Genomic DNA, 25,969 nt, shown 5'->3' on the forward strand with positions numbered 1-25,969 from the left:
CAGAACTGAAATGCACATCCCTCCATAATTAGGGAGGTAAACCTCCAAGTACACAGTTCCCACAGCTCTTCCATACCACGGATTTTGACAAATTTCCTCGTCTCTTCAATGAGGAAAACTATTTCTTCATCTCTCAGGGAAGAAGTTCTGACAGTTGCCACAGAGGTAGCATTACCACAGTGGCACATTATACCAGTCCTGTCTCCTGGAACAGTTGGAGCTGGGAACGGTCCAGGTGCTGGGTTCCCCATCAGTTCTAAAGGCCTGTGAAGATATCAGGTGGCAGAGGACTGCATACCACAGACTGTCAGCTGACCACCTGCAGTTTGCCTAGGGCTGGCACGTACGTATATTAAGTCCCCAAGCTCACGGTGGTGTGAGGTGTGGAGGGTAACACCTATAACTTCAACACTGGGGAGGCTGATTCAGGAGGATAGTGGGGTTGAGACCAGCCTGGGTTACAAACAGAGAGATTCAGCCTCAAAAAAGCAAAGCAGAAACGGGTTGGGCATGGTGGTGCATGCCTTTCATAGCCTGGTCTACATAGTAAAACCCTGTTTCAAAAAACAAACAACAAAAACAAAACAAAGGTCTGGGGTGATTGCTTAGCCAGCTATAGTTATTACCTTAAAAAAAACCTAAGGGTGTGGCTCAGTTGGTAGAGTGCTTGTACAGCATGCATGAAGCCCTGGGTTCAATCCCATCACCAAATAAACTGGGCATGATGTCATAATCCCAGCATTTGGGAGGTAGAGGCAGGAGGATCAAGGGTTTATGGTTATCCTTAAACTACAGCAAGTTAGTTTGAGGCCAGCCTGGGCTATATGAGACCCTGTCTCAAAAACAAAACAAAACAAATAGAAAACAACAAAACAAACCCAAAACAAATCACTGAAGCTTCTCTGTTGGAAATCACTGTTTCAAGGTGGCCTGACTGGGTTACTTTGGTGCAAATTCTTGGTTTTCTTAGGATTTCTATTGCAAGCACCCACTGTCAGCACTGCTGACAACAACCACCTGCCGCCAACAAGATGTTTGGGATCTGTGCGGTTAAAGCTACAGAGCGGGCGGAGTTAAAAACCAGAGCAGTTCAGGGAAGGAGCAATGGACAGGGTGACAGACACTAGTTAGGAGCTGGAGGGAATCTGTTTCCAGGTTGCCAGAACTAAATTTAGCCTTCCCTCACAGCTGAGGCAGACAGCGCAGGTGCTGCCCTGGGTTGATGCTCCCTGTTTGGAGACTCACACACCCTCAACAAAACCACGACTCGGATGACTGTGGTTGGGATGCAGAGCTGACCCTGTCACGGTGCAATGCGGCACTGCGTGCTTCCCTGTGCTCTCAGACAGGGCCATCCCTGCAGAGGCAGAGCCAGGGGACATGGGACACTAAAACACTGGCCACTGAAACATTGGTATAGGGACTCCTGAGCTGAGAAAATCCCGGCAGGAGCAGAGCGGCCTAGTGTGTGAACTGGTGACGGCTGGCATGTAACCAGAGGCATGGGAGACGCCACAAGTGACCCTGTCTAGTTCTGCAGGACCCGGAGAAGGTCCTGGGCAGAAGATGAGGAACTCATGTGCCAGGCGGACGGACATTTGCAGCTAGGCCTCCTTCAGAGTCACTGCTTGCACGGCTGGCCACGGCAGGCTAGTCTGACGAGCAGACTGGCCACCTCTGACTGCCACCAAGGTGCTCCCTGTGTGTCCTGGGCAGGAGTGTAAGACAGGGCCAAATCAAGGAATGCCAAACCCAGTCAGCTCTGTCTACCCCTGTATCTCATCTCCCAGCACTTGGCTCTTCCTCCTTGGGGAAGCGAAGCTGTGCTTTCTGGGCTTGGAGATGCACCTCAGCTGGTAGAGGGCCTGCCGAGCAGCCTGAAACCCTGGGGTTTGATCCCCAGCACCGCAGGAACTGCATGGCCATGCACGTCTGTAATCCCAGGTGGAGGCAGGAATATCAGGAGCTCAAAGTCATCCTCAGATTCAGAGTGAATTTGACCAGCCTGGGCTATGATAATTCTCAAAAACAAACAAACAAACAAACAACCACAAATAAGCAGCCCAGCTCTATCCCCAGCCCAAGGGGTCTTTCATGACTCTCTTGTTCCATAAACATCAGCAGGGTAAGAGAAGGAGAACAATTTGGCTTAAATAGCTTCCTCTAGGCTCTACTCCTGTGGCTTTGTGTAAGGAATCAGAGCTGCTCTGTAGAGGAAACAGGGAGAGGTACAGCTGGCAGCCAGCCACACAGGGAAGGGAAGCATGGTTCCTCCATGCTCTTTGATGTACCAAGCTAAGGTTTATTTATCAAGAGATATTGGGAGTCCAAAATCTTTTCCAGTGAAGATGGTAACTATTAATGGAAGTGCTGGAAGTTGATCAAACGTGTTAAGGAGACACTCCTGCTTCACTAATAGCTACTGCCCATTTTTCTGGTTTCCTGGGGTAGAGACATAATCCCCGAGCAACCAAACAGCACTATGGGTTTCAGCAGAATGTCTGGGATAAACCCAGGGCAAACCCAACACTAACCGTCAGTGAAGTAGCAAACTGCTCCTCGTGGGTGGGCAGGCCCCCGGTGCAGGTGTGTGGCAGCTCAGGCACTTTGGATGTGTGCAGCCCTGGCCCTGCTCAGCCCACCTCTGCCTTGCTTCTCCTGTCTGTCACCAGAGCTGCTTGCTGTTTCCCTGGCTTCCGGCTTTCCCATGCCCACTCCTTATTGTAGTTTTATCTACAGCGATTCCTTTATTTCTTTTTAACAATTCTTTTATTTTTAATCCCAGCACTCAGGAGGCAGAGGCAGGCAGATCTCCGTGAGTTCAAGGCCAGCCTGGTCTACAAAGTGAGTTCCAGGACAGCTAGGGCTGTTGCACAGAGAAACCCTATCTCAAAAAACAAAACAACTAGAAGATGTGTGTGAAGGTGTGAGTGTAGGTACTACCTGATCCTCAGGAACTGCCCAGCATAGGTGCTAAGATCCAAACTTGGGTCCTCTCCATGAGCATTATGTGCTCTTAAAGGCTGAACTATCTCTCTCCACAGCTCCCAGAGCTCTTTTAATTGAATACAAATCCAGGATCTTCATCCTACCAGTATACCCACTGTTCCCAGGATAAAGCCCCTCTCCCCCCAACCTGCTGGGCCCTTCCCATAAGGCCGCTCCCAAGCTGCTGCCCACACAGCCTAGCTTTCCTCCAATGCCAACTCCAGGGTCTGCCCTGTAGACTTCCCTCCCTTCCTCCTTTACTCCCTTCCTCCCTCCCCCCTTCTCTGTGTCTTTCTTTCTTTCTTTCTTTTCTTTCGAGACAGGGTTTTTCTGCATAGCCCTGTTTATCCTGGAAGGTTTAACCTCACAGAGATCCGCCTGCCTCTGCCTCCTGAGTGCTGGGATTAAAGATGTGCACTACCACCATCACCACCACCGGGTAACTTTCATTTTTTCCCCTCCCGCTCCCCTGTCCCATCAGGCAGGCGACCTTCTGGGGCTTCCATATTCCCTTCTCAGTTGCTGTACCAAGAGCACCTACCCTTTTAATACTGTAACACAATGCTGTCACCCGCAAAGTTCACACTAGTCAAACAAAACAGAAGCAAACAATGCCTCTAAAAACAAACAAACAAAACAAAACAAAACAAAAGCTCCCCAACCAAGGCAGAAACAAACCATGCCCCAGTGTGCCAAGACAACCTTAAGTAAGACGTCAGGGTTTCTCGTCCCAGCTCAGTGATGGACCAGGCGCTGACTGGGTTTCCCTATTTCTATAAGAAGAGTCCAAACCATGTGGACCTCAGTCGGGGGCTGGGCGGATAAAGTGATGGGGTTCGGTAGTGTGCTTAGGTGGACTGCATATGGAACATTACAGAACGGACAACCATTCTGACAAGTACTAGGGTAGCTGAGACTATCCAGGAGACCTCAGGTGGCCAGGGGCACGTGCTCCGCAGAAAGCCTCCTACAGGCCTGGCCCAGGACCTTAGGAAAGGCCCAAGCACCAGCCACTGCCCCAACCCAGTTCTCCTAAGGGAATAACAGCCACACATTCCATCCTTCCCTCCCATGCAGGTTTGCCTGCTTAGGCTTCAGGTTAATTTTTTTTTTTTTTTTGGTTTTTCAAGACAGGGTTTCTCTGTGTAGCTTTGTGCCTTTCCTGGAACTAACTTGGTAGCCCAGGCTGGCCTCGAACTTACAGAGATCCGCCTGCCTCTGCCTCCCGAGTGCTGGGATTAAAGGCGTGCGCCACCACCGCCCGGCTGCTTCAGGTTAATTTTACCAGGGCAAAAATGGACGACACCTTTCCCTGAATGCTGGGGAAAGTCTGGGTGGCCAGTGCCTGTGAAGGACAGGTGCTCAACGAGCTCCTCCTTGCCTCAGGGTAAGGAGGGGCTGCAGGGGTCTGGGAGGCTTTTCATTCCACAGAGGCTTGAACTCACTGGGTGGGGGGCCCAAAGCAAGTTTTAAAACTTGCCAGCTGTGGCTACCTCGCTGTAAAATTAGTGGGCAGAGGCCACAGGTCGTGTCCTTCTGGACCCGGAAACTTCATTTCTGCCCTAACTATTTCTCCCCCAAGTACAGATCCATGGAGACCGGCCTGGAGTGCAGCTTAGCTGGTCGGCAGAGTGCTCGCCTAGCACTCATGAAACCCTGGGTTTGATATCTAGCCCGGAAGTCACCCGTGGTGGCGGGGCACGCTTGCCATTCTAGCGTGTGGAAGGCAGAAACATGAGAACCAGAGGTTCAAGGTCTTTCTCAGTTCCAAGGCTAGTTTGAGGCCAGCAGCCCAGGTGTGAAAGTAAAATGTTTTACTGCCCTGCAGAGCCTGTGGAAGAAGGTTTATGGATAGCTGAGTGCTTGGAGTCATCTGATACTATGTGGCTCTTCTGTGGGATACTGTGCTGTGCATTTCCTGAGAGGTGTATGTCTGATAACTGGTGTCAGCTGAGGGGAGATGTCCACTGGGAGCTCCACTAGAGCAAGTAGTTGGAACCTAGTAGAGGGAGATGACAATTCTTCTATAGTGTCATGGATGCCGGAGGACAAGGCATCAGACATGCCCAACCTTCTGACATTGGGGTGACATTGTTATCTTCAGTGTTCACACTTGGGAACTGCACAGCTGCAACTCAATCAGTCAATCTCACAAGGTTTTACTACGTTTGCGATCTTGTGTTGGGCCTCATTCATGGCTATTCTGGAATGGATGCCCTGGAGTCGGGATCAGAAAAACAAGCAGCACCCTTATGCATCTGTGTCTCAGACACTGGCGTTGAACCTGATTCTGCAAGGAACAGTGCTGCGGATGTAATTGTATCTTCTCACGACACTATGGAAACCCATCTGGAGTGAGCGTCTCCCAGGATAGCGGGATGGGTGGGCTGCGGTGTTTTATATTGAAGGTCTGAACTGCTTACCTGGTTGGCTCGTTCGAGGTCAGTCATGATCATCTCGATCTCATCAGCTCTGGGAAGGCAAGAGGGAGAGAGGTTAGCCATCACTTCGGCGGGTGCAGGGAGTGACCGAGGGAGAAGGCTCTCTGGCTCCGACTGAAGCAGAATGACCACGTCCACAAAGGCGAGCAGAAGCTCTGGCATTAGGGAGGGGAGGACCAGACCAACCCGTAGGGGTCACAGTGGCCAAAGGGACAAGGTGGACGTGCCACAGGCAGCATGCCTGACAGTTGTGTCACTACTCATTGTTACGATTACTGTGTGTGTATTACCCTGCCGTAGTGCCAAGGACAGCCCTCAGAGTTGGCTCTCCTCTTCTTCTGTGGGCTCCAAGGGTCACACCGAGACCCTCATCAGACCTTAATTAACTAGCTTATCCTGAGATAGGGTCTCCAGTAGCCAAGGTTGATCTCAAACTGCCTGTGTAGTCAAGGCTGACTCCCAACTCCTGCCCCCACCTCTCACGTGCTAGAATTACAGGTGAGTATCACCAAACCAGGCTCTCCCTTCACTTTGTTGAGATTCATGTGTCTGGAGGGGATTAAGAACCCCTCTTAACCACAGCCCCTCTGTTGGGCAGACAGAGCCGAAAATGAGTAAAACGCAGGTCTTTGGATGTGGCTCAATTGGTAGAGAGCTTGCCTGGTATGCATGAAGCCCTGAGTTCAATCCTCAGCCTCCATAAAACTGGGCCTGGTGAGGCGGCCAAAGGCTCAGCCCACCTATGGCAGGGGCTTGGGATGGGGAAGCAGAACTTAGATAGATTCGGGATGATTGTTTGGGGCTCTGTGTTTCTTCAACAGTGAATGGTGTAGGAGGCATTGTGGAGCACATCTCTACTTCCAGCACTGAAAAGGATGAGGCACGATGATGAGTTTGAGTCCAGCCTAGGCTACATGGTGAAACTCCCAAAAATGTTCATTAGAATTTTTTTAAAAATTTATTTTATTTTATGTGCATGGTGTTTTGCATGCACGCCTGTGTATGTGTGTGTGTGTGTGTGTGTGTATGTGTGTGTGTGTGTGTGTGTGTGAATGAACCATATATGTGCTTTGTGCCCAAGGAGACAGAAGAGTGTGTTGGATTCTATGGAACTGGAGTTACAGGTGGTTGTGAGCTGCCATGTAGATGCTGGGAATTGAACCTGGGTCCTCGGCAAGAGCAGCAAGTATTCTTAACTGCTGAGCCCCAAGGATTCCTAATAGGAAATGCAAGAAAAGATTTCAAATCCTTTATGGAAACCTAGTCTTTGGTCTTGAGCTGGGACTAGAGATGGCTTGGTGGTTTAATCCCCAGAAAACCACACAGTAGAAGAGACAAGACTTCTGCAAGTTGTCCTCTGACCTCCACACAGGCCCGTGGCAACTGTGTGTGCATACATACACAAAACAAGTAAACAAACAAACAAACAAATGTAAAGCAATTTTGAAAAACAAAATAAAATGCCACCTAGTCCCATTTAAACAGGAAGGTACTTTCTCTGCTGTTTGAAGCAGTCCCTGGAAGTGAATTTCAAGTGTTCCACTGGTGGGTCAGTCTAACTTTGGTTGCTAAGCAACCACAGAACTGAGCAAAATAATGAATGTGATAATGACAGCTGTGCATTTCACTGTGAGAGACTCATGGCTTCCTGGACTTTCAGAGGAGATCAACACCACTGTTCTGCTGTGGTAGGGCAGAGTTACTCAAACCTCAAGACTGTGCTGACACCCAGACCCAGAGAGGCTACCATTCCCAGAAACAACAGGAGACAGTGAGGGGACAAGGCTTGTCCCAAAGTCTATATTATTATTATTATTATTATTATTATTATTATTTATTATTTTGATTTTTCGAGACAGGCTTTCTCTGTGTAACAGCTCTGGCTGTCCTGGAACTCCCTCTGTAGATCAGGCTGGCCTCCCAGAGATCCACCTGACTCTGCCTCCTGAGTGTTGAGATTACAGGTGTGCGCCACCACCTCGTCTATTATTATTATTATTATTACATTTCTGTTTCAGGATCTGATATATCCCAGTCTAGCTGAAGATAACCTTGAACTTCTAATCCTCCTGCCTCCACCTCCCTAGTGCTGACATCACAAAAGTGTGCCAGAACATTCAGTTTATGTAGTGCTGGGGAGGGAACCCAGTGTGTGGTGTCATGCTGGACAAGAGCACCAAATGAGCTACAATCTCTAACCCAGCCCTTCCACAGAGGATTACTTTAAAAGACTACACATAAGCCTTCACCCCATTCTGTAGGTCGAAGAGAGTAAACACAACCAGTTACAAGTAAAGTACTTAAGGCAGGGTCTCCTGCTTGGATGGCAGGTCTGCTCCACCATGCTGCGCAGCACTAGCTGGGAGTTTCAAGGCAATCTTGAGTTCTGGAGGATGGAAAGCACAGCCGGACCAGCCCAGTATGTCCTACCTTGAAGCACTGCTCCCCTGGGTTGACCCACCCTGTGCTGGTTACTTCTTGTCAACTAGACACAAACCAGTCACCTGGGAAAGGGAACCTCAATTGAGGAACTGGCCTATAGGCAAGGCTGGAGGGCTTGATTAATAATAATTTTAATAATTAAAATGAGTATTTTCTTGATTAATAACTGGCGTGGGAGGGTCCAGCCCACTGTGGGTGGTGCTCCCCCAGGTGATCCTGGCTTGTATAAATAAGGAAGCTGGCTGAGTTCCTTTCATGTTCTCTTTTTCAGTTCTTGCCTTGATGCCCGCCCCTCAGCAATGGACGGTGCTGTGGAAGTGGAAGCCACATACACCCTTTCCTCCCGATCTGCTTTGGGTAGCGAGTGTTTTATCCCAGCACCAGCAGAGCAAAGTAGGACACACCTTCTCAAGTGTCCCGCTGCACCTCATCTGCCAACCAAACCAAGCCCCCCAGATCACCTGTCCTTAGTCAGTACAGAGGAAATGTTCAGGAGCCGAGAGTCTCATCTGCTACTTAACCAGGACATGGTACTGCAATATAGCCCTTCCCGGCCTAGTATTCATTATGTAGTCCCAGGATTGCAGGAATCCTCCTGCTTCAGCCTTTGGGATTACAAGTGTGCATAATCGTATCTGGCTGTAAAGGGCACTAATTTTTTGATTTGTTTTGAGCCAGGGTCTCATGGCCCGAGAGGCTGCAATCCTCCTGACTACCTGAGTGCTGGGATTACATCATGCCTGGCCATTCTTCCCATTTCAAAGTTCCTGAAGACTGTGAGATTGACATTTGTCTAAAGTCTGTTATATTTCAAAGTCTGTAATACGACAGACTGTTTGCTCAGCACAGTTTATCACAAACCCTCCTCCTCCTCTCACCTTTTCGTGAACCGACAACACCGCACCCACTGTCTATTAACCTGCGCTGTTTTATGCTCTTCCCTGACTTCAAGCATGGGGTCATTTCATCAGGCCAGAATATATATAGTTCACTCAGCTGTTTCCCTGCACATCATTTCAGGGTATTCTCTGGGCTAACATACCATTTTTATGACAAACTTCAAAGGACACAGTCAAGGTTGATGGAAAGGAAATTATACCCATGCCAGACACCGTGGATTTCCTTTCGCACAAACCTCCTGAGTGCTAGCAACATCCGGCCCAGCGCCAGGCTGCTGCATATTTCATCGTCTTAGCCATCAGTGACGCCAGGAAAACAGTGTGCTCAGTTCTCCATGTCCTTAGGTTCCACTTCTGCGGATTCGGCAAACTGCTGCACAGATGTTCCATGTCTTTATCAACCTCAAGTGGGCCTCAAGTTTGATCCTCATTTGATAATGAGCAATATAGTGTAAAAACTATTTTACAGAGCATACATCGTATTATCTATTAAAAATTATGTATGGTGACTTGGAGAACATTCTATGCATACGCTACAGAATTTTACTTTAATTATTGTTTATATATGTTGATTTTTATATGTATGTATGTATGTGTATGTTTATGCATGTCAAAGCCAGAGGACAAATTGCAGGGGTCTGTCCTCTCACTGTGTGGGTCCCAGGGATCAAACTCAGGTCCTCAGGCTTGCAACAAGCACCTTTACCTGCTGAGCCATCTCACTAGCCCTAATTATTATTACTATCATTTTGTCATTTAAAAATTTGAGACACTCAAGACAGGCAGGCCAGGGCTGGAGTCCAAGTTCAGAAAGGACAGGTTGGTCAGGGGTGGATGGAGTCTGGCTCTGAGGAAAGGTGCGCTGTGATGGGGACTGTCCTCCCTGCAAAGGGCGGAGGTCCCCTCTTTTAGCCGGGCACAAAGAGAAGATCTATCTGGGAAGGGCAGGGCAGTCTGCAGTGGGGAAGCTGCTTGTGATGGTCAATACTGTCAGTTAACAAGGTCCGGACGCACTGGGGAGAAAGGCCTCTGGCGCGTCTGTGAGGGGCTGCTGAGATTAGGGTAAGGGAGGTAGGGAGAACATGAGCAAGGCCACCCCATGGGCTGGGGCTGGACTGAATGAAAGGGAGAGAGCGGGCAGCAGTGCTCTCTCTGCTCTGACTGAGGACGCAAGGTGCCGTGGTCAGATATTTTGTCTCAAGACAATCAATAAGCTTCATTGAGTCAACCAGGATGTCAATCAGGAGGTGGGGTGGGTCTGAGTCCCCACGAGGAGTCAGCTCGACAGAGGAGGTGTTACCTTGCAGGTATGTAGGGTGGCCTGGTCAGTTCGGGGACAGCCTTTCTATGGCTCCTGTGGCCTTTCACAGGATCCTAAGCCCTTGCCTGCACATGAGGAGAGCAAAGAAACTTCGGGTGTCACTGTAATGGCCCCCCTTCCTTATCTGGGAAACGGGGCTGGGAAGGTAGCTTGGTTGGTACCCCGCGTGCCTCGCATGCCTGAGGCCCTGAGTGGAACCCTCAGAACCCACATAACAAAGGCTGGACATGGCAGCAGGTGCTTGTAATCCACCAATGGAGAGGCAGAGACAGGCAGATCCTGGGACACACTGTCCATCTAGCTGAGCTCAAGTGGAAGCTCCAAGAAAAAGGGAGAGCCTGTCTCAGAAAAACAAAAGGTGGTTGGAATCTGGTCACTTGTAAACATTCAAGTGTGTTATTAACCCCGCCCCCCCCCCCAACACACACACAACATTCCATACACGATGCTGACTAATTTTTTTTTTAACTTAAGCTATAGTCAGTCATCTGAAGGGAGGGAGTCTCAATTGAAATATTGCCTCTGTAGGATCTGGCTATAAACAAGCCTGAATGGCACTTTCTTTATTAGTGATGTGTGTGTGGAGTAATCCGTTGTGGTGGTGCCATCCCTGGGCTGGTGGTCCTGGGTTCTACACGACAGCAGGCTGAGCAAACCACGAGGAGCAAGCCAGTGAGCAGCACCCTCCATGGCCTCTGCATCAGCTCCTGCCTCTCTCAATGGACTGTGATTCAGGACATATAAGCCAAATAAAGCTTTTCCTCCCCAAGTTGCTTATGGTCATGATATCTCATCACATCAATAGTGACCCTAACTAAGACAACAAGGGGGAATCATCCTTGCTTGGTGTGGATTTCAAGTGTTAACTCACCGACTATTTCACAAGTCACCATATTGCTGTTTTTTTTTTTTTTTTTGCTTTAAATATATACGTTTAGATTTTGTTAATAAAATATCCATCTCTTACTTTATTATGACTTTTTAATAAAAGATGGGTATTGATTCCTTTAAGTACCTCTTAAGCATTTATGTAGCTAATGAAATGGATTTTCTCCTCTGACCTGAGAATATGGTAAATTATACTATCTGTCACTTGTTCCCCTTTGGCTGTGGTGTATCAGGCGTTTAATGAGCTCTCAGGTCTGTTCGCTAATACTTTATTTAGTATTTTTATATAAATAGTTATACATGGGCATGGCCTTTGGATTCTTTTGTCATCTGAGTGGATGAAGTTATAAAAACATTCTCTTAGCTGGCTCAGCATCTGCTGCCAACTTTGACAACTCGAGTCCTGTCCCCAGGACCCACATGGTGCAGAGAGAACCAACTCTCAGATGTTGTCGACTGGCGTCCTTACACAGACTTTGGTGTGTGTAGGACAGACATGAAATAACAAAAACTTAAAGCATTTATTACATTTGACTGTGTATGTGCACACAGGAGGACAATTGTGGGAGCTGGTTCTCTGTCATGTAGGGTCTAGGGATTTGAACTCAGGTCATCGGGTTGGCAGAGGCCGCTGAGCTAGCTCGCTGTCTCACAAGAATTGTTTCTCAGGTCTCTCCTGCTCTCCGACAGATCAAAGAAGAGACACTGTGACGAGAACACCCCCATCCACGGGTGCCTGCTTACACACTGGCCCATGGCTTGGCTCCCTGGCACCCTCTCGCTCTGTGGGTCTTTCCTGTCTTCAACACCGCGTCCCTTTGAACTGTACGGTCCACCTCAGCCCCCCAGGCACCCCCGCTGCTGGAGGCACAGCTGCCCTGTGAGTTTACCGCTCTGGAGTCCAACGCCTGAGATGCCCAGATTCTGCAGCAGGGCTGGATGGATGGCCGCAGAACGCCTCGGGGACACACGTGCTCCTTTTACAACATTAATTTCACTTTTCCACCAGTTTTTATTTTTGAACTACAGGGTCTCATGCAGCACAGGCTGGCCTTGAACTTGACCTTGAGATCCTGATTCTCCTGCCTGCACTCTAAATGCTGGGATTACAGGCATCTACCACCATGCCCAGGTGTCTACAATCAAAGTTTTGAATAGGCTCCTTCAATATGCACCGTACAGTCCTTTGCTTTGTTCTGGTGACGTTGCTGCTAACCTAATCTAAGTACTCCCATTGTGTGGTTTGTAGCTGCTCATGAAGTACTTTTTTTGTTTGTTTTTCAAGACACAGTTTATGTAGCCTAGGCTGTCCTAGAACTAGCTCTGTAGACCAGGCTGACCTCAAAACTCATAGAGATCACCTGCCTCTGCCTCCTAAGGGCGTGTGTCATAGCCCAGCCTTTTATTTGGAAGGACTGTCCTACTGTGTGGCACTAACCTGGTCAACAGGTGCAGGGCAAGCTCATGAGAAAATCCCTGTGGCTGACGGCCTGGTACCCTCTTCCTGAGCATTTTCTGCACTGTATGGAACCTCCACCTTGGTCTATAAACAGGTAAGGAAACAGGCCCAGGGCAGAAGCAGTGATGACTCAGACAAGGGCACAGGGAGCCACAGGGTCTATGATGAACACTGCTCTTACTCCAAGATGCAAGGGCCCTCTAATTACCTCCTTCTCCCCTAAGTGCTATGCTGGCGTGGGAACTGGTAAGAACAGGGTGGGTGGCAGAAGCTAAGAAAAAAACCAAACAACAACAAAAACAACTGGTTATCATTCTCAGGCCCCTGCCCCGCTGCCCTGGCCCCCACACCTCTGCCCAAGTCTACTTCTTGGCTCCTTCTCCCAGACGCCTTTCATGAGTCTAAAAATTCCATACTTAGCTCACCTGTGGCTTCACTTCCCCACCACCCCCACGGCCCTGCACTTAAGTTATGTGATGGTGTTCTTCACCCCGAGGTGAAGGGCTGGGAAGCAGAACTGCACAAGCCAGTCTGGAAGGCTGCAGGACATTTGTGGGAAAAGACAACTCCTTCCTCTTCCTCTAGCTGGTACTGAAGTCTGCACCGGAGCATCATCGCACATGTGTCCTTTTAGGGTAACTTAAAAATGAATAATTCAGAGGTTCCCAGCCTACTTGTGAAGTGTCAGACTAACAGTTTGGCCGGGCCAGACTCGCTGGCCCCACGCAGACCATCCTTTCCCTCCAGTCTGACCTCATCGGATTTGGCCTCCCATCTTTAAGGATGCCCTCCATCCTGTCTAATCACTAAAATACCACAGAGGAAGTCCACAATACTCCGATGGAAGGAAAAAATAGAAAGGTTAATTGCAATATAAAGTTTTCCCTTGGAGTCAAGCAAACAGTAAATCAGGGCATTGTAGCAATTCTGTGCTTGTAAAAAACACCCAAACAATAAAGTGCCGTGTGCAGGGAAACGGCCCGGCTGCCAGGTTGTTAAATGATAGAGCTTTTTGTACAAATCGAGTCTTAAGAAGTCATCTTCCCCCTTTACGCAGACTCCACTCTCAGAGCCTTATTGTTTTGGGTCTTTTCTTACAACTACTTTAAATAATTTGTGGAAGTAGACATGATGAGAACGGTAAAACAACACAATCTTCCCTACACAGATTACTGTTAGAAGGGGTATGTGTGTGTCTGCATGTATATGCATATGTATAATGTGTATGTATGTCTATATCCTTATTCCTTTCTCAAAGGAAGCACGTTTTTAGTTTCAATTATCATTTATTATGGTGTGTGTGCACGTGCATGGCATGCCATACCATTGCATATGGAGGTCAGAAGACTTTCAGGAGTCAGTTTTCTCCTTCCACCCATACCCAGGTTCTGGGGATTGAACGCTGTGTGACAAAGCACTTTTAACCCTCTCTTTTAAAATTTCTTCTTCTTTTTTTTTTTTTTTAATTTTTATTTATTTATTATCTATACAGAAGAGGGTGCCAGATCTCATTACAGATGGTTGTGAGCCACCATGTGGGTGCTGGGAATTGAACTCAGAACCTCTGGAAGAGCAGTCGGTGCTCTTAACCTCTGAGCCATCTCTCCAGCCCCTTAAAATTTATTCTTATAAAACACACACACAACAAAAAAAAAACACACACACACACACACACTTTTTTGAGACAGGGTTTCTCTGTGTAGCCCTGGCTGTCCTGGAACTTTCTCTGTAGACCAGGCTAGCCTCAAACTCAGAGATCTGCCTGCCTCTGCCTCCCAAGTGCTAGGTCTAAAGGTGTGCGCGACCGTGCCTGGCCTTTGGAAGGGAATCTTAATGGGCAAGTCATATGCTGCTGGCTTTCCTTCATGGCTGGCTAATTCTGGTTGATGGAATTTCTTCATGGGACAGGATTAGGGTCAAATCATTTGTCTTACAGCCTGTTTTTTGTTTGAACTTTTTATTTTTACTATTCCAACTATTATTATTATATTGAATGTATGTGTGAGACCGTATTGTGCATGTCCCAAGGCATGAATGTGGAGGTTAGAGGAGAATTCTGGGGAGCTGATTCTCCCCTTCCACCTTTATATGCATTCTGGGGATCGAACTCAGATAACCAGGCTTGCAGAGCAAGCACCTTTACCTGCTGAGCCTTTTCGCCAGCCCCTAGCTTATGCTTTTGATCATCTCTCTACAATGTCACTGCTGCTCTGGACAGGACATTGAATTCAATCATTTTTAAAAAGACAATTAAAGGAGGATCCTGGATACCCAGACGACAGATTTCTGAGTTTAGGGAAAGAAAAAAGTGGTGTGTTGAAAACAATACAATGACAAGAGCATGGTCAGTGTAGGTGACCTCCTGGGATCTACTCCCACATTTTAGGCAAAGGTGGTGATTTTTTCTGCTAAACAGCAGATGGCTGGAAATGGCCTTGTGCGGTAGGGCACGCCTGTAATGCCAGCATTAGGAAAGTGAAGGCAGGCAGACCTGTGTTCAAGGCCAGCATCACTACATAGCTTGCTGGAATCTAGCTTGGACTACCCAACGCCCTTTCTCAAACCAAAACAGTGCCCCCCACCCCTAAAGCTGGAAAATCCAAATAACTTGTGAGAATTCATTGGTAGGAAGCCACAGGTTCAGAACAAATGTTCTAGAAAAGGTGGGTCTCAATGTTATTTATTTGTCGCCGTTGTTTACTAGGCACGAGAAACCACGAGGTACAATGGAACCCACAGTCATGTATAATCTGCTGCTCTCTGGACATGGCCTGTGATTACCATGCTGTGTGGAATATAGAACACTGGAGCACACCACTTTCCAACGTCTCAGACGGACTCACTGAAAGTGAGCTCAGTAAGAGAAGACCTGAGCACTCAGATGCTGAGCTAATGCTGTACCTCTTTCTGGAATACAACAGGAAGTTACCAGGAGTCATTCTTAGCTATAGAGCAAGTTAGAGTCTAGCCTGGGCTACATGAAAATTGTTTCAAAACAAAATACCTCCTGTTCCTGTGGTCACAAAAGGTTTGAAAAAGCCACTACCTATGGGTAATATGGTTGCCAAGCAATTGAGTCTAGCAAAGCGTCGTTTTGTTTTGTTTTGTTTGTTGTTTTAAAGATTTATTTATTTATTATGTATACAGCATGTATCCCTTGCAGGGCAGAAGAGGACGCCAGATCTCATTACAGATGGTTGTGAGCCACCATGTGGGTGCTGGGAATTGAACTCAGGACCTCTGGAAGAGCAGTCAGTGCTCTTAACCTCTGAGCCACCTCTCCAGCCCTGTTTGTTGTTTTAAAGACAGGAAAATAAACTCCCATATGCCAACTGTAAATATCTGGAAAATGAAATAAATGATCTACAATTGGGGTATAATTATTAAAATGGGGGAATTAAAACACTGAGGCTTATGTTCTATCTACAAAAATCAAATTACAAAATGCTGGTATAGAGAAAGAATAATGATGACATTCTATATTTGCAGGCACATTAAATATAAATAAGGCTAAATTTACTGCCTGAGTTAATTTATAAAACTTGATAAAATGACAGGAGGCATACTGTAAAAATTAGGTGAGCAAATAGTAAAGGCCTGAAAACAACAACTAGAATCCAAAGGAGACAGTAAGACAGTGTTCAGACATGGAGGTTAAAGAGTGTATGCAACTTAGCAGGATGAAGATTTAGGCAGCGCTGGCTATGGTGGCGCACGCCTTTAATCCCAGGACTCAGGAGGCAGAGGCAGGTGGATCTCTGTGAGTTCGAGGCCAGCCTGGTCTACAGAGAGAGATCCAGGGCAGGCACCAAAACTACACAGAGAAACCCTGTCTTGAAACCCTGCGCCCCAAAAAAGATTTAGGCAGATAGAGTGAAATTATAGGCAGAAGTCAGAGACATGTAATTATTCTTCTTACCCCTCACCCTTTTCTTTTTTGAATTTTTTCAAGACAGGGTTTCTCTGTGTAGACCAGGTTGTCCTGGAATCCTCTTTGTAGAGCAGGCTGGCCTTGAAACTCATAGAGTTCGGCCTCCTGAGTGCTGGGATTAAAGGCATGCACTAACACTGCTGGGCTTGAGACAAGTGATTTTTTTTATGTCTGATTTGTACCATGCAGAATATTAGACAAACTGGGTTCTAATACGGTAAGTTGGGTTTGGTGCTACATATCTGTAAGTACAGGCCTGGAGCTCACAAGTGCAATGTCACATCTCATTCAAACATGATTTTTAAAAACTAATTTAAAGACAGGGTCTCATGTAGGGTAGGCTAACTTGTTACAGAGGCAAGGATGACCTTGAACTGAGTGCTAGTGCTAGAATTAAATGCATGTACTACACGTCCAACTTATACAATAGAGGGGTTGAAGCAACGGCTCCATACATGTTAGGTGTGCACTCTACCCACTGAGTCACAGCTCCAGCCCTAGACTGTCTTAAATATATATATTTACTAAGAGTAACAATTACTTCCAAGAACAGTTAATATAATGTTAAAAGAAACTCAAATTTGTGCTATAGCAAGGTGTCCTTTAGTGGGACGCTAAACAACACTAGTGGCAGATCATTATAGTGCTGAGCACCAGAAGTGTCTGTGATAACTGAAGTGATGTGAAAACAGCATTAGTGTCGACAGACAAGGCAGGCGCCACATCTGAAATTAGCCTGGTTTGTTGACTCCTTCACAATGGGAGGAAATCGCTACACCACACACTGACAATCATAAAGATGTACTACTTCTGGGTCCAGATTCAGATCTCCCTGAATTCTCTCCACAGACCCCCATGCTAAGTGAGTAGGGGGACGACGCTGAGCATAGCCTGAGCTGGGATTAGAACACACAGGTGTGGAAGGGCATGGGTTCTGTGGGGAATGGCTTTGGCATGGGATGGAGCTGTTAAGGCAACTGCACTGTGATCTGGGCCTTGTTCTTGGAGGCAGGAAAGCAAGCAAGGGGAGGATCTTTACCAAGGGTGGCTCGGAACAGGACTATAGGTTTTGCACACTTTTAGCAGACTCTTGGAAGGTAGACTCATCTAGGGAGAACATGGCAGCAGAGAGACAAGTGATATGCTCTAGAAGTGACTCTGAGTGAGGAAAGAGCCCAGATTATGGTGGTAACAGTGGAGCTAAGAAATGAGAAATGAAGAGAGCTGTGGACGAGGGACTGATGTAGATTAGGTAGGAGGGCAGCAGAGTCAAGCAGGACCCTAGGTTCCTGCAATGAAGGGAAATCATGCGTCTCTAGTGGGAGGGGACACAAATCACACACAGAAGGGCAAGAGGGATGCTATGGAAATGGAAAAATGTGACCCAGGAGAGAACAGAAGAAAACTTTCTCTTCTGGGTATTACACATTTTGCTATTGCTTTGTAGGATATATACATTGTAAATATTTTTATTCATCCATTTACCTTTCACTCATCAATTTATCTGTGCACTGATCCATATATTCACCCTATTCCATCATTCACCTATCTGCCTATCTATCCAACTCATTCATCCCATTTTCATCCATCCATCCATCCATCCCCTCATTTATCTATCTAATTCACCTACCTATAGGCTTTTTATTGCTTTGTATGAAATATATGCTAACCTTTATCTGCTTTATAAATTGTAAATAGTTTATCCATGTCTATCAACCATTCACTCCATTCATTCATGCCCTCTACCCACACATCTCACCCATGTGTCCATCATCCCTTCCTCCCATCTGTACATCCACTCCACGGGCCTCTAGCACTTCGTTATGGCTCTGTAAGAAATGTATATTAACCATTTTCCTACTTACACACTGTGAGTGTTTTATCCATCCACATATCACTCTTCCATCCATCCCATCCACCGTCCACCTCCAGACATCTCTGAATATCCCATAGGTTTTCTACTTTTGGCATCATGCTTAAAAAAGGTCTCTTCCACTCCCTTATTATATAAATCCCACCTAAAATCTCCCTTGTGGTTTTTCATGTATATATTTAAGACATCTAGGCTTTAACTGGCGTAGAGCACAGACCTAGCTTATTATCTACACACTCAGCCATTTGTTCTACTGTTTGCTGAAGATTCCGCTCTCTACAACTTATTTAAGCTTCAACAATTTTTATGTACAACTTGTTCTTCTTAATTTCGAAAACTTCAAAACTAAGAAAGCTACGGAGGGGAAAAATAACATCAGCCATATGGTCCAAACCAGAGTTAGCCACTGAATACGAATGGTCCCTTCCATTGTTAGCGACCAGTTCTGCACTTCTGATTCCATTTGGGCTTTTCATAGAAACTGGAGAGTCTCCAGTGTATGTATATTCTGCAAACCTTACAGATCGTAAAGCTTTTTTAAGGGTGGAAAGATCACAGAAATACATCCAAGTAAGAATGGTCGTGGTTTAAAAAAAAAGTGAAAAGGTAAAAATACACACTATCTGATGAAATTGTGAGACCGTGCCCTGCTTCGTGCTCCAGGCTGTTTGGAGAACATTCCAGCACGACAGAGTTTTAATTTTCCCTCCTGACTCCGTCGGGTTAGCTTTCTGGATAGAGAGGGCACCAGTGTGGCTGTTGGGGGTTAATTCTCACTGTGTTGAGCGCCCCCAGTCCTCTCTCTGCTCATCGGAGCATTAAATCTGTAGACCCAGGAGAGCAATGTGGCTGCCTGCAAGAGCGATGCCATAGCGCTCAGCATTAAAAATTCATTCTGCAGGCTCGCTTCAGGACTAGCGGTCTGGCGGGGAAATAGGAGACACCCCACTGTCTTCTGGCAAATGGAGACATTCCTCAACATCCAGCACCTTAGGAAGAGAATGAAAGGGCAAACAAGCCGTGAAGGAAAACAATGAGCTCAATTATCTGGCTTGCTCTGGCTTTCCTACAGGAAACATTTCCTTCTGCTTCCTAAAGTGTAAGTGAGACAGAGATGGTCCCTCCAGATGAGCACTCGTCCTGCGAGCACCTGAGTTTGGTGGCATATGAGGGCTGGCCAGATGGAGACAGGTGGATTCCTGGGGCTTGCTGGCGAGTTCCAGGCCACTGGGGAGACCCTGTCTCAAAAACCAATGTGGATGGTTCCCGCGGAACAACTGAGGTAGTCCTCTGCCTCCACATGCATGAACACACGTGCATGTGTCTACAGTTTCTTACAAGCTGTCTTAGAACGAGGGCCCCTCTTGTCCTTGGTGGGTATCCAACTGTCTGGTATCTCTCTTTATTGGTGTAAGCAGCCCAGAGCCCCAAGTTCTCCTAGACAGATGCATTTGGAGCTCCCCTGGATGCTACTGGGTCTTCTGCACATATTCCTGCCACTGCAGAGCCAGAGTCACGGTCAGGTAGGAAGGGTCCACATACTGAATGAGTTCTTCACACTTCAAAATGGGTCCTGCACAAATGTGGCCTTTCTACACTAAATTACAGTCTCCATGGGGTTACTGGACTGTATTCATTTGCTTCTCTGTTACTGTGATAAATACTATGACCAAGAGAAACTTGGCAAGGAAAGGTTTTATGTCATCTTACAGCTTACAGTTCATTATGAGGAAAGCCAAGGCCGGAACCTGGAGGCAAGAACTGAAAGCAGAAGCCACTGAGGAACATCGCGGACTGGCTTGCTTAGCCTGCTTCCTTTTACAACTACCTGCCCAGGGGTGACACCATTCACACTAGGCTGGGCCTCCCCATATTAATAGTTATTAATGAAGTAAATGGCTTTAAAGATAGGGTCTCTATGTATCCCTGGCCATTCTGGAACTCACTGTGTAGACCAAGCTGGTCTTGAACTCACAGAGATCCATTAACCTCTGTCTCCAGAATGCTCGGATTAAAGGTGTGCACTGTCTGGTTTCCACAGTTAATCTTAAGGGTCAAGTTTATTAAGGTGTTAACGGCTCTGAGATGGTTTGAACTTGAAACTTTTGGTCGTCATAGTACAGTACCAGAATGGCAACTAATTCAAATTTCAAAATGTAGCGTGCAAGGGCTGGTGAGATGGCTCAGTTGGTAAAGAGCTTGCTGTTCAAATATGAGGACCGAGTTTAATACCCAGAACCCATGATAGGAAAGAGCTGGGCATGGTGGAGCACACTTGTATTCCTAGCAGTGGGAGGCAGACAGAGGCTGCTCCCACAGGCTTGCTGGCCAGACAGCTAGCTTACTTGGCGAGTTCCAGTAAAACAGGGCGGAGGGGTGCCCTGAGGACAGACAGACAGACAGGGTATTTTCTAACCTCTACGTGCACTCATATATGTGCATGTGTATACACAGGCATGGGCTTGGACACACACACAGACACACACACCAATAAGCAAGTATCTACTGGGTTTGGACACAGGAAGCCAACCTCTTCATTCTAGTCCCAGCCAGGAGACTGAAACAGCCAGGCCCTGGACCCCCCCCCCCCCCTGCCACTGAGTTTTAGATGTGAAGCAGAACCCTTACACAGGATGGAAAACGCCAGGAATTCTACCAAATGCACCAACGCCTCTGGAAATAAGACAATGGGAGAAAGCTGGCGGTTCTCTCCAGGTCTGACTGAACTATTCAAGTCCATACCCTCAAAATCACACAGGACTTGCTTTTCTGTTTTTAGGGAAATTAATCCAACCAGGATAACTGCAGCAACTACACTGGAAACTGACGATTCCTTAGAAAGATGGAGAACAGTTACAGTCTTAGAGTGACGGGGAGAGAATGCCCCAAGGCTTCAGGGCATCTCCTTTCCGTCTCTCCAGATTTACTGGGAGATCCATAAATATACGGAGGATCATGGCCAGCCTTGGCTACATAATTCATAATTCAGGGCCAGCCTGGGATATAGAATGAGATGTTCTCCTGCCACCCCCCAAAAAGCTAGAATGTTCATTGTATGTATGTCTTTAATCCTAGCATTTAGGAGGCAGAGGTCGGTGGATCTTCATGAGTTCAAGACCTGGTCTACACAGTGAGTTCCAGGCTAGCCAAGGCTACTGAGTGAGACCCTGTCTCAAAGCACCACCGATAAATAAAATGGAGGGACGGCAGCTGGAGGGACAGCTCAGGAGTGAAAAAAGCACGGCTTGCTCTTCCAGGTGACCCAGGCTCGGTTCCCAGTACACACAGGGAAGCTAACAACTGTTTATAACTCTAGTTGTGGAGGATTTGATGTCCCTTACTGTCCTCTTTGGGCACCAGGCATGCATGTGGCACACAGACATACATACAGGTAGAATACCACACATATAAAAAAAATTGAAGAGTCAAAGGAAGTGATGTTTGTGTAACATGACAGCTCATAATAGCCATGTGATTCTCGGTCAGATGGTCTGGCCCAGCCTAATTTCCAGAGTCATTCATGTAGAACTATAAAGAAAATGATGGCAAGACCATAAACAATAGGCTTTGCCAGAAAGACACTGAACGTTTCACAGAAACCTGCTGCCATCATTAGCCCTCCCTCACACAGGTTAACAAGGCCATTATAGAGGCAGCCTCAGAAGGGACATTATTCCTTTCTGGTGCTGAGGATGAAACCAAGGCCTTGTGCGTGCTAGGCAATCACTCTCTTGCCAAGTGATGCCCCCAGCCCCTCACTGGGAGTTTCTAGGCAAGTGCTCTACAATGGAGGCACACCCATGCCCCAGAGAACTGTGAGGTCCTGTGCAAAACAGCGCTTCACTTCGACCAGGAGCCTGATTGAGTGCTGTCTGGCCATGCCTCATTCATACAGTTAATTTCACATAGTATGGGCCTTCTCAATGACGGCCACAAACAGCAAGTGTGGTGACATTTGAGAATCCACCATGTCCAGAAGCATCTGCACACAGGCTGCTGCCACCTCTGCTCACCAGCATGCCGGTCATACTTCCCATGGGACAGTCATACTGGGAACCTCTGGCTTCCTCTTTCAATTTCTGCCTCCTTGTCCTCTCTCTGCTGGAGCACAGAGGTCCCCATGCCTGCAAATCAGGGTTTGGCTTCTCTGAGCAATCAGCTGAACTGACTGACAGGAAGTCTTGTCTTTCTCAGAGCACGCTGTAGGGTATGATACACGCTGGTCACACACGGTACAAAGAACGTGCTTTGAAATGAATCCGAGTATTCCTTCCTCAGTGCTGCTTTTGTAGCGCACTGTGGAAGTGTTTGCATGTGTAACGTCTTTTCCCGAAAACAAGCAGAGGCGAGGGTACAACATGCAGAAGCTTCGGGAAAGTTCTGGAGTGACTCCGAGGAACATTAGCTATGGAAACAGTATGTTTACCTTAGGATTTGTTCCTCTCCCTCTTCTCTCCCCAGTATGAGAGGGAACTGAATCCAGAGCTTAAACATATTGGGCGTGCACTCTATTACTAAGCTATACCCATCTTTCCTAAGAGATTGATGTTTTAGTTTTCTGAGACTGGATTTCATGTAGCACAGGCTGGCCTCCAAGTTGCTATTAGCTCAGGATGACTTCTAACTTGTGATCTTCTTGTCTTTGCCTCCTGAGTGCTGGTGACTAAACCCAGGGCTTCACACATGCTAGCTGGGCAAGGACTATCCCAGCTGAGCCACATCCCCAGCTTCGAACCTCAGCTGGAAGGAGTGTAGCATTGCATCACAACTTAATCCTGCCTGGCGTTCCACGGCCCTCCTTGTCCACTCAGGCCCACTGCAGGGGAAAACTGAAATAAGAAGCCTGGGGCTGGGTAGAGGGCTCGGCAGATGAAAGTGCTTTTCTGCAAAGCCTGGTGACCTGAGAGCCATCCCCAGACTCACATGGTGGGAGAGAACTGGCTCCTACAAGGTGTCCTCTGACCTCCACACGTGCACCATAATACCCCACCCCCTTTTTCTCAATCTTTCTCTTGAAAGGTTAAAAAAATACAAACGAACACGGGAATTCTTGCACTCATTCCGTGGTGCCTTAGACCCAGGGGGAGTGGACGACCACGCAGCACAAGTGGAGGAGGTGGGCAGGCAGCAGAGCGAGCGGCCCACGCCTCTCAGGGCGACAGCCATTGCTGGCTGAAGGCAGTCCCAGGGAGCAGCGAGAATGGGGAAATCCACGCCGACGGGCTTTGTAAAATGCAACTTTAAGGTCCTTAAGGTGCATCTGCTATGGGGAGAAGGGGACTCAGGGGTGACCATTTGAGGAGGAGGTACATGAAAAAAAAAAAGCAGAAATAATCCATTTATTGAACCCAGCAATGGTTGTAATGTGAGGGCCTGTAATCCGCTCACACAACAACTGTTTGGCAAGCCCCCCTGTGTTCCAACAAATATTAAACTGTGCTTGCCATTTGTCTACGGAATCCTGCATTAATAAACATGAAGAACACTTTACCTCCCACTCTCGGCGATGGGACAAACAAAGACCAGCTGTACTCATCAATGGGGCCTTGTTCTGTGCATAAAGGCTAATTACATTGTGCTTCAAGCCTACACATGGAAAACTTTACTGCCGCTGTCCCTATCACAGCAGCCGCGCAGGCCCAGCTGACGTGCAGCTGAAATGGCTGCAGAAGCAGCAGTCAGGGGTGGGGGTGGAGGCTGCAGTGGCCTTGTTGCCTTTGACCTGCATCCCCCAAGGGTCTTGTGAAGCCCAAACTGGCCTCTAACAGTAGAGCCGAAGCTGACCCTTAACTCCTCGTCTTCTTGGCCTCCACCTCCCAAGTGCTGGGACTAGAGAGGCGTGTGCCATCACACCTGTTTCCTGTAGTATGGAGGATCGCCCCCAAGGCCTTGTGGATGCTAGACAAGCACCCTATCAGCCGCGTTACACCCCGGGTCCCTGGGGCTTCTTTTTAAATGGGGGAGGGGAAGGTCGGTGGTCTGAACGACAGACAAGCAGTGTGTACCCTATAAGTGGACAAACTTTCAGACTCCCGCTCTCCAAGAGAGGTGCAGGGACTCTGCTGAGCACTCCCAGGCCTTGCAGGGTTGGTTCTCCACAGCTACTCCATAAGGCAACCGCTCTACGCCCCTTGTACAAGAGACGGATGCCCTGGAGGTGACACTGTGTACAGAGACCAGAGCAATGGCTCCCAGAGCGCTCTTTCCTCCAAAGTCTTTCTCCTCTGTCTCCCACCTCCCTTCCCAGGCTCTCTGTCCACACACGTTGGAGCCTTCTACTGTTCTTTTTTTAAGAGGTGTGTAAAACCATCCCAGGTTTGTGTGCATGTGCACACGAAGGTGGATGCCAGAGAGGTCAACCTTTCCCGTTGTCCCTCGGGAGCCATCCGTCTTTTTATTGGAGACAGGCTCTCTGACTGGGTCCTGAGGATCACAGGTAAGATAAGCTGGCTGTCCAGGGAGCCCCAGGGATCTGTCTGTCTTTACCTCCCCAGGGCTAGGACTGCAAATGGACTTTCCAAGCCCAGCTTTTATCCGGGTGCATCCCCTAGTCTGAGTCACCTTCCTAGCCCCTTCAGTCCAGCCTAGCTGAAGCTCAACCTCTCCATACCCATCAACCTGCTGTACCTGTGGGCACAATTTTCAGAACCGTGGCAGGTCTTCCAAGAGGCCAGTGTGGCCTGGATCTTTCCCGAACTCCTTACATCTGGACATCCCCCAGCGAGTCCCACACCCACACCAGAGCCCCAGCTACTTCAGAAGCTGTTACAGGACGATGGTCTCCCGAACCTAGGAGTCTGAGCCCAGCCTAAGGAGTGCAGCGAAACTCACTCCTCAAAAAGAACAAAAGGAGGACGGGGAATGAGTCTGGGTGGGAAAAGCACTTGCCGGGCAAGCAGGAGGACCCATCTGGATCCTGGACTGGCATGGTAGGTTGCTGAATCCAGCACTAGGGAGGTAAAGATGGGATATCCCTAAAGCCAGCTGCTGAATCAGTGAGTTCTGGGTTCAAATGAGACCCTGACTCAATATATCTAACGTGGAGAACTGGTGAGGAAAACACACCACATCAACCTCTGACTGCCACAGCTAGGTGCACACATGTGCATGTGGACCCACACACATGCACACACTCATACATACACGCACACCACAAACTCTCCAAAGACTGCTGAATCCACGATCACTGACACCCAAGGTTGTCCTCTGGCATAGACACATAAACAAGCACATACAGGAAAGCAGTCCAGTTTAATAATGAAAAATAGTGATACGAACAACTCTGTCTCCAAACTCACTAGGACTTAGGCCAATCAAGACAGTGATGTGGAGTAGAAGGAGGAGCCACACCCTGATTAACGTGCTGTTTACACAACAGGACCGCCAGGGCTGTGTAGAGACCCAGGGTCAAAAAGCAAAAACCAAAGAAAACGAGAAGAAAGGTCAGTGACTAAGAACAATGATCTATTTAGTAGGATGAAGACCAAGCAGAAACGATCACATTACATGAAGATGAAACACTGACAGAAAGGGGACGGGACCCTGGTCCAGGAGTCTCACTGTGGCAGCTGGGGTGGTTTCTGCTGTGGGAATGTCGCGGGTGAGGGGCTCTCTGGGCTTTCAAAGGGTGGAGGCAGCATGTGTGTCTTCCAGTTGGATGATGGCAGCTGCGCTCAGATGGCCCTGTCTCTGGGATGGCAGGAGGCGGGCCCAAAGCCACAGGGCTA

The 25,969-nt window shown here is 47.8% G+C and overlaps 1 protein-coding gene across 1 annotated transcript in view; it reads right to left on the reverse strand.

Moving 5' to 3' along the window:
* The window catches only part of Cux1 (cut like homeobox 1), a 305,159-nt gene that overhangs the window by 66,840 nt on the left and 212,350 nt on the right, over positions 1 to 25,969 (reverse strand). Inside the window, 1 exon segment of the mRNA XM_028894394.2 lies at positions 5,412 to 5,460. Within this exon segment, the coding sequence (XP_028750227.1) occupies positions 5,412 to 5,460 (49 nt within the window).

Source organism: Peromyscus leucopus, chromosome 23 (genome assembly GCF_004664715.2).
Source record: "Peromyscus leucopus breed LL Stock chromosome 23, UCI_PerLeu_2.1, whole genome shotgun sequence".
Taxonomy (NCBI): Eukaryota; Metazoa; Chordata; class Mammalia; order Rodentia; family Cricetidae; genus Peromyscus; species Peromyscus leucopus.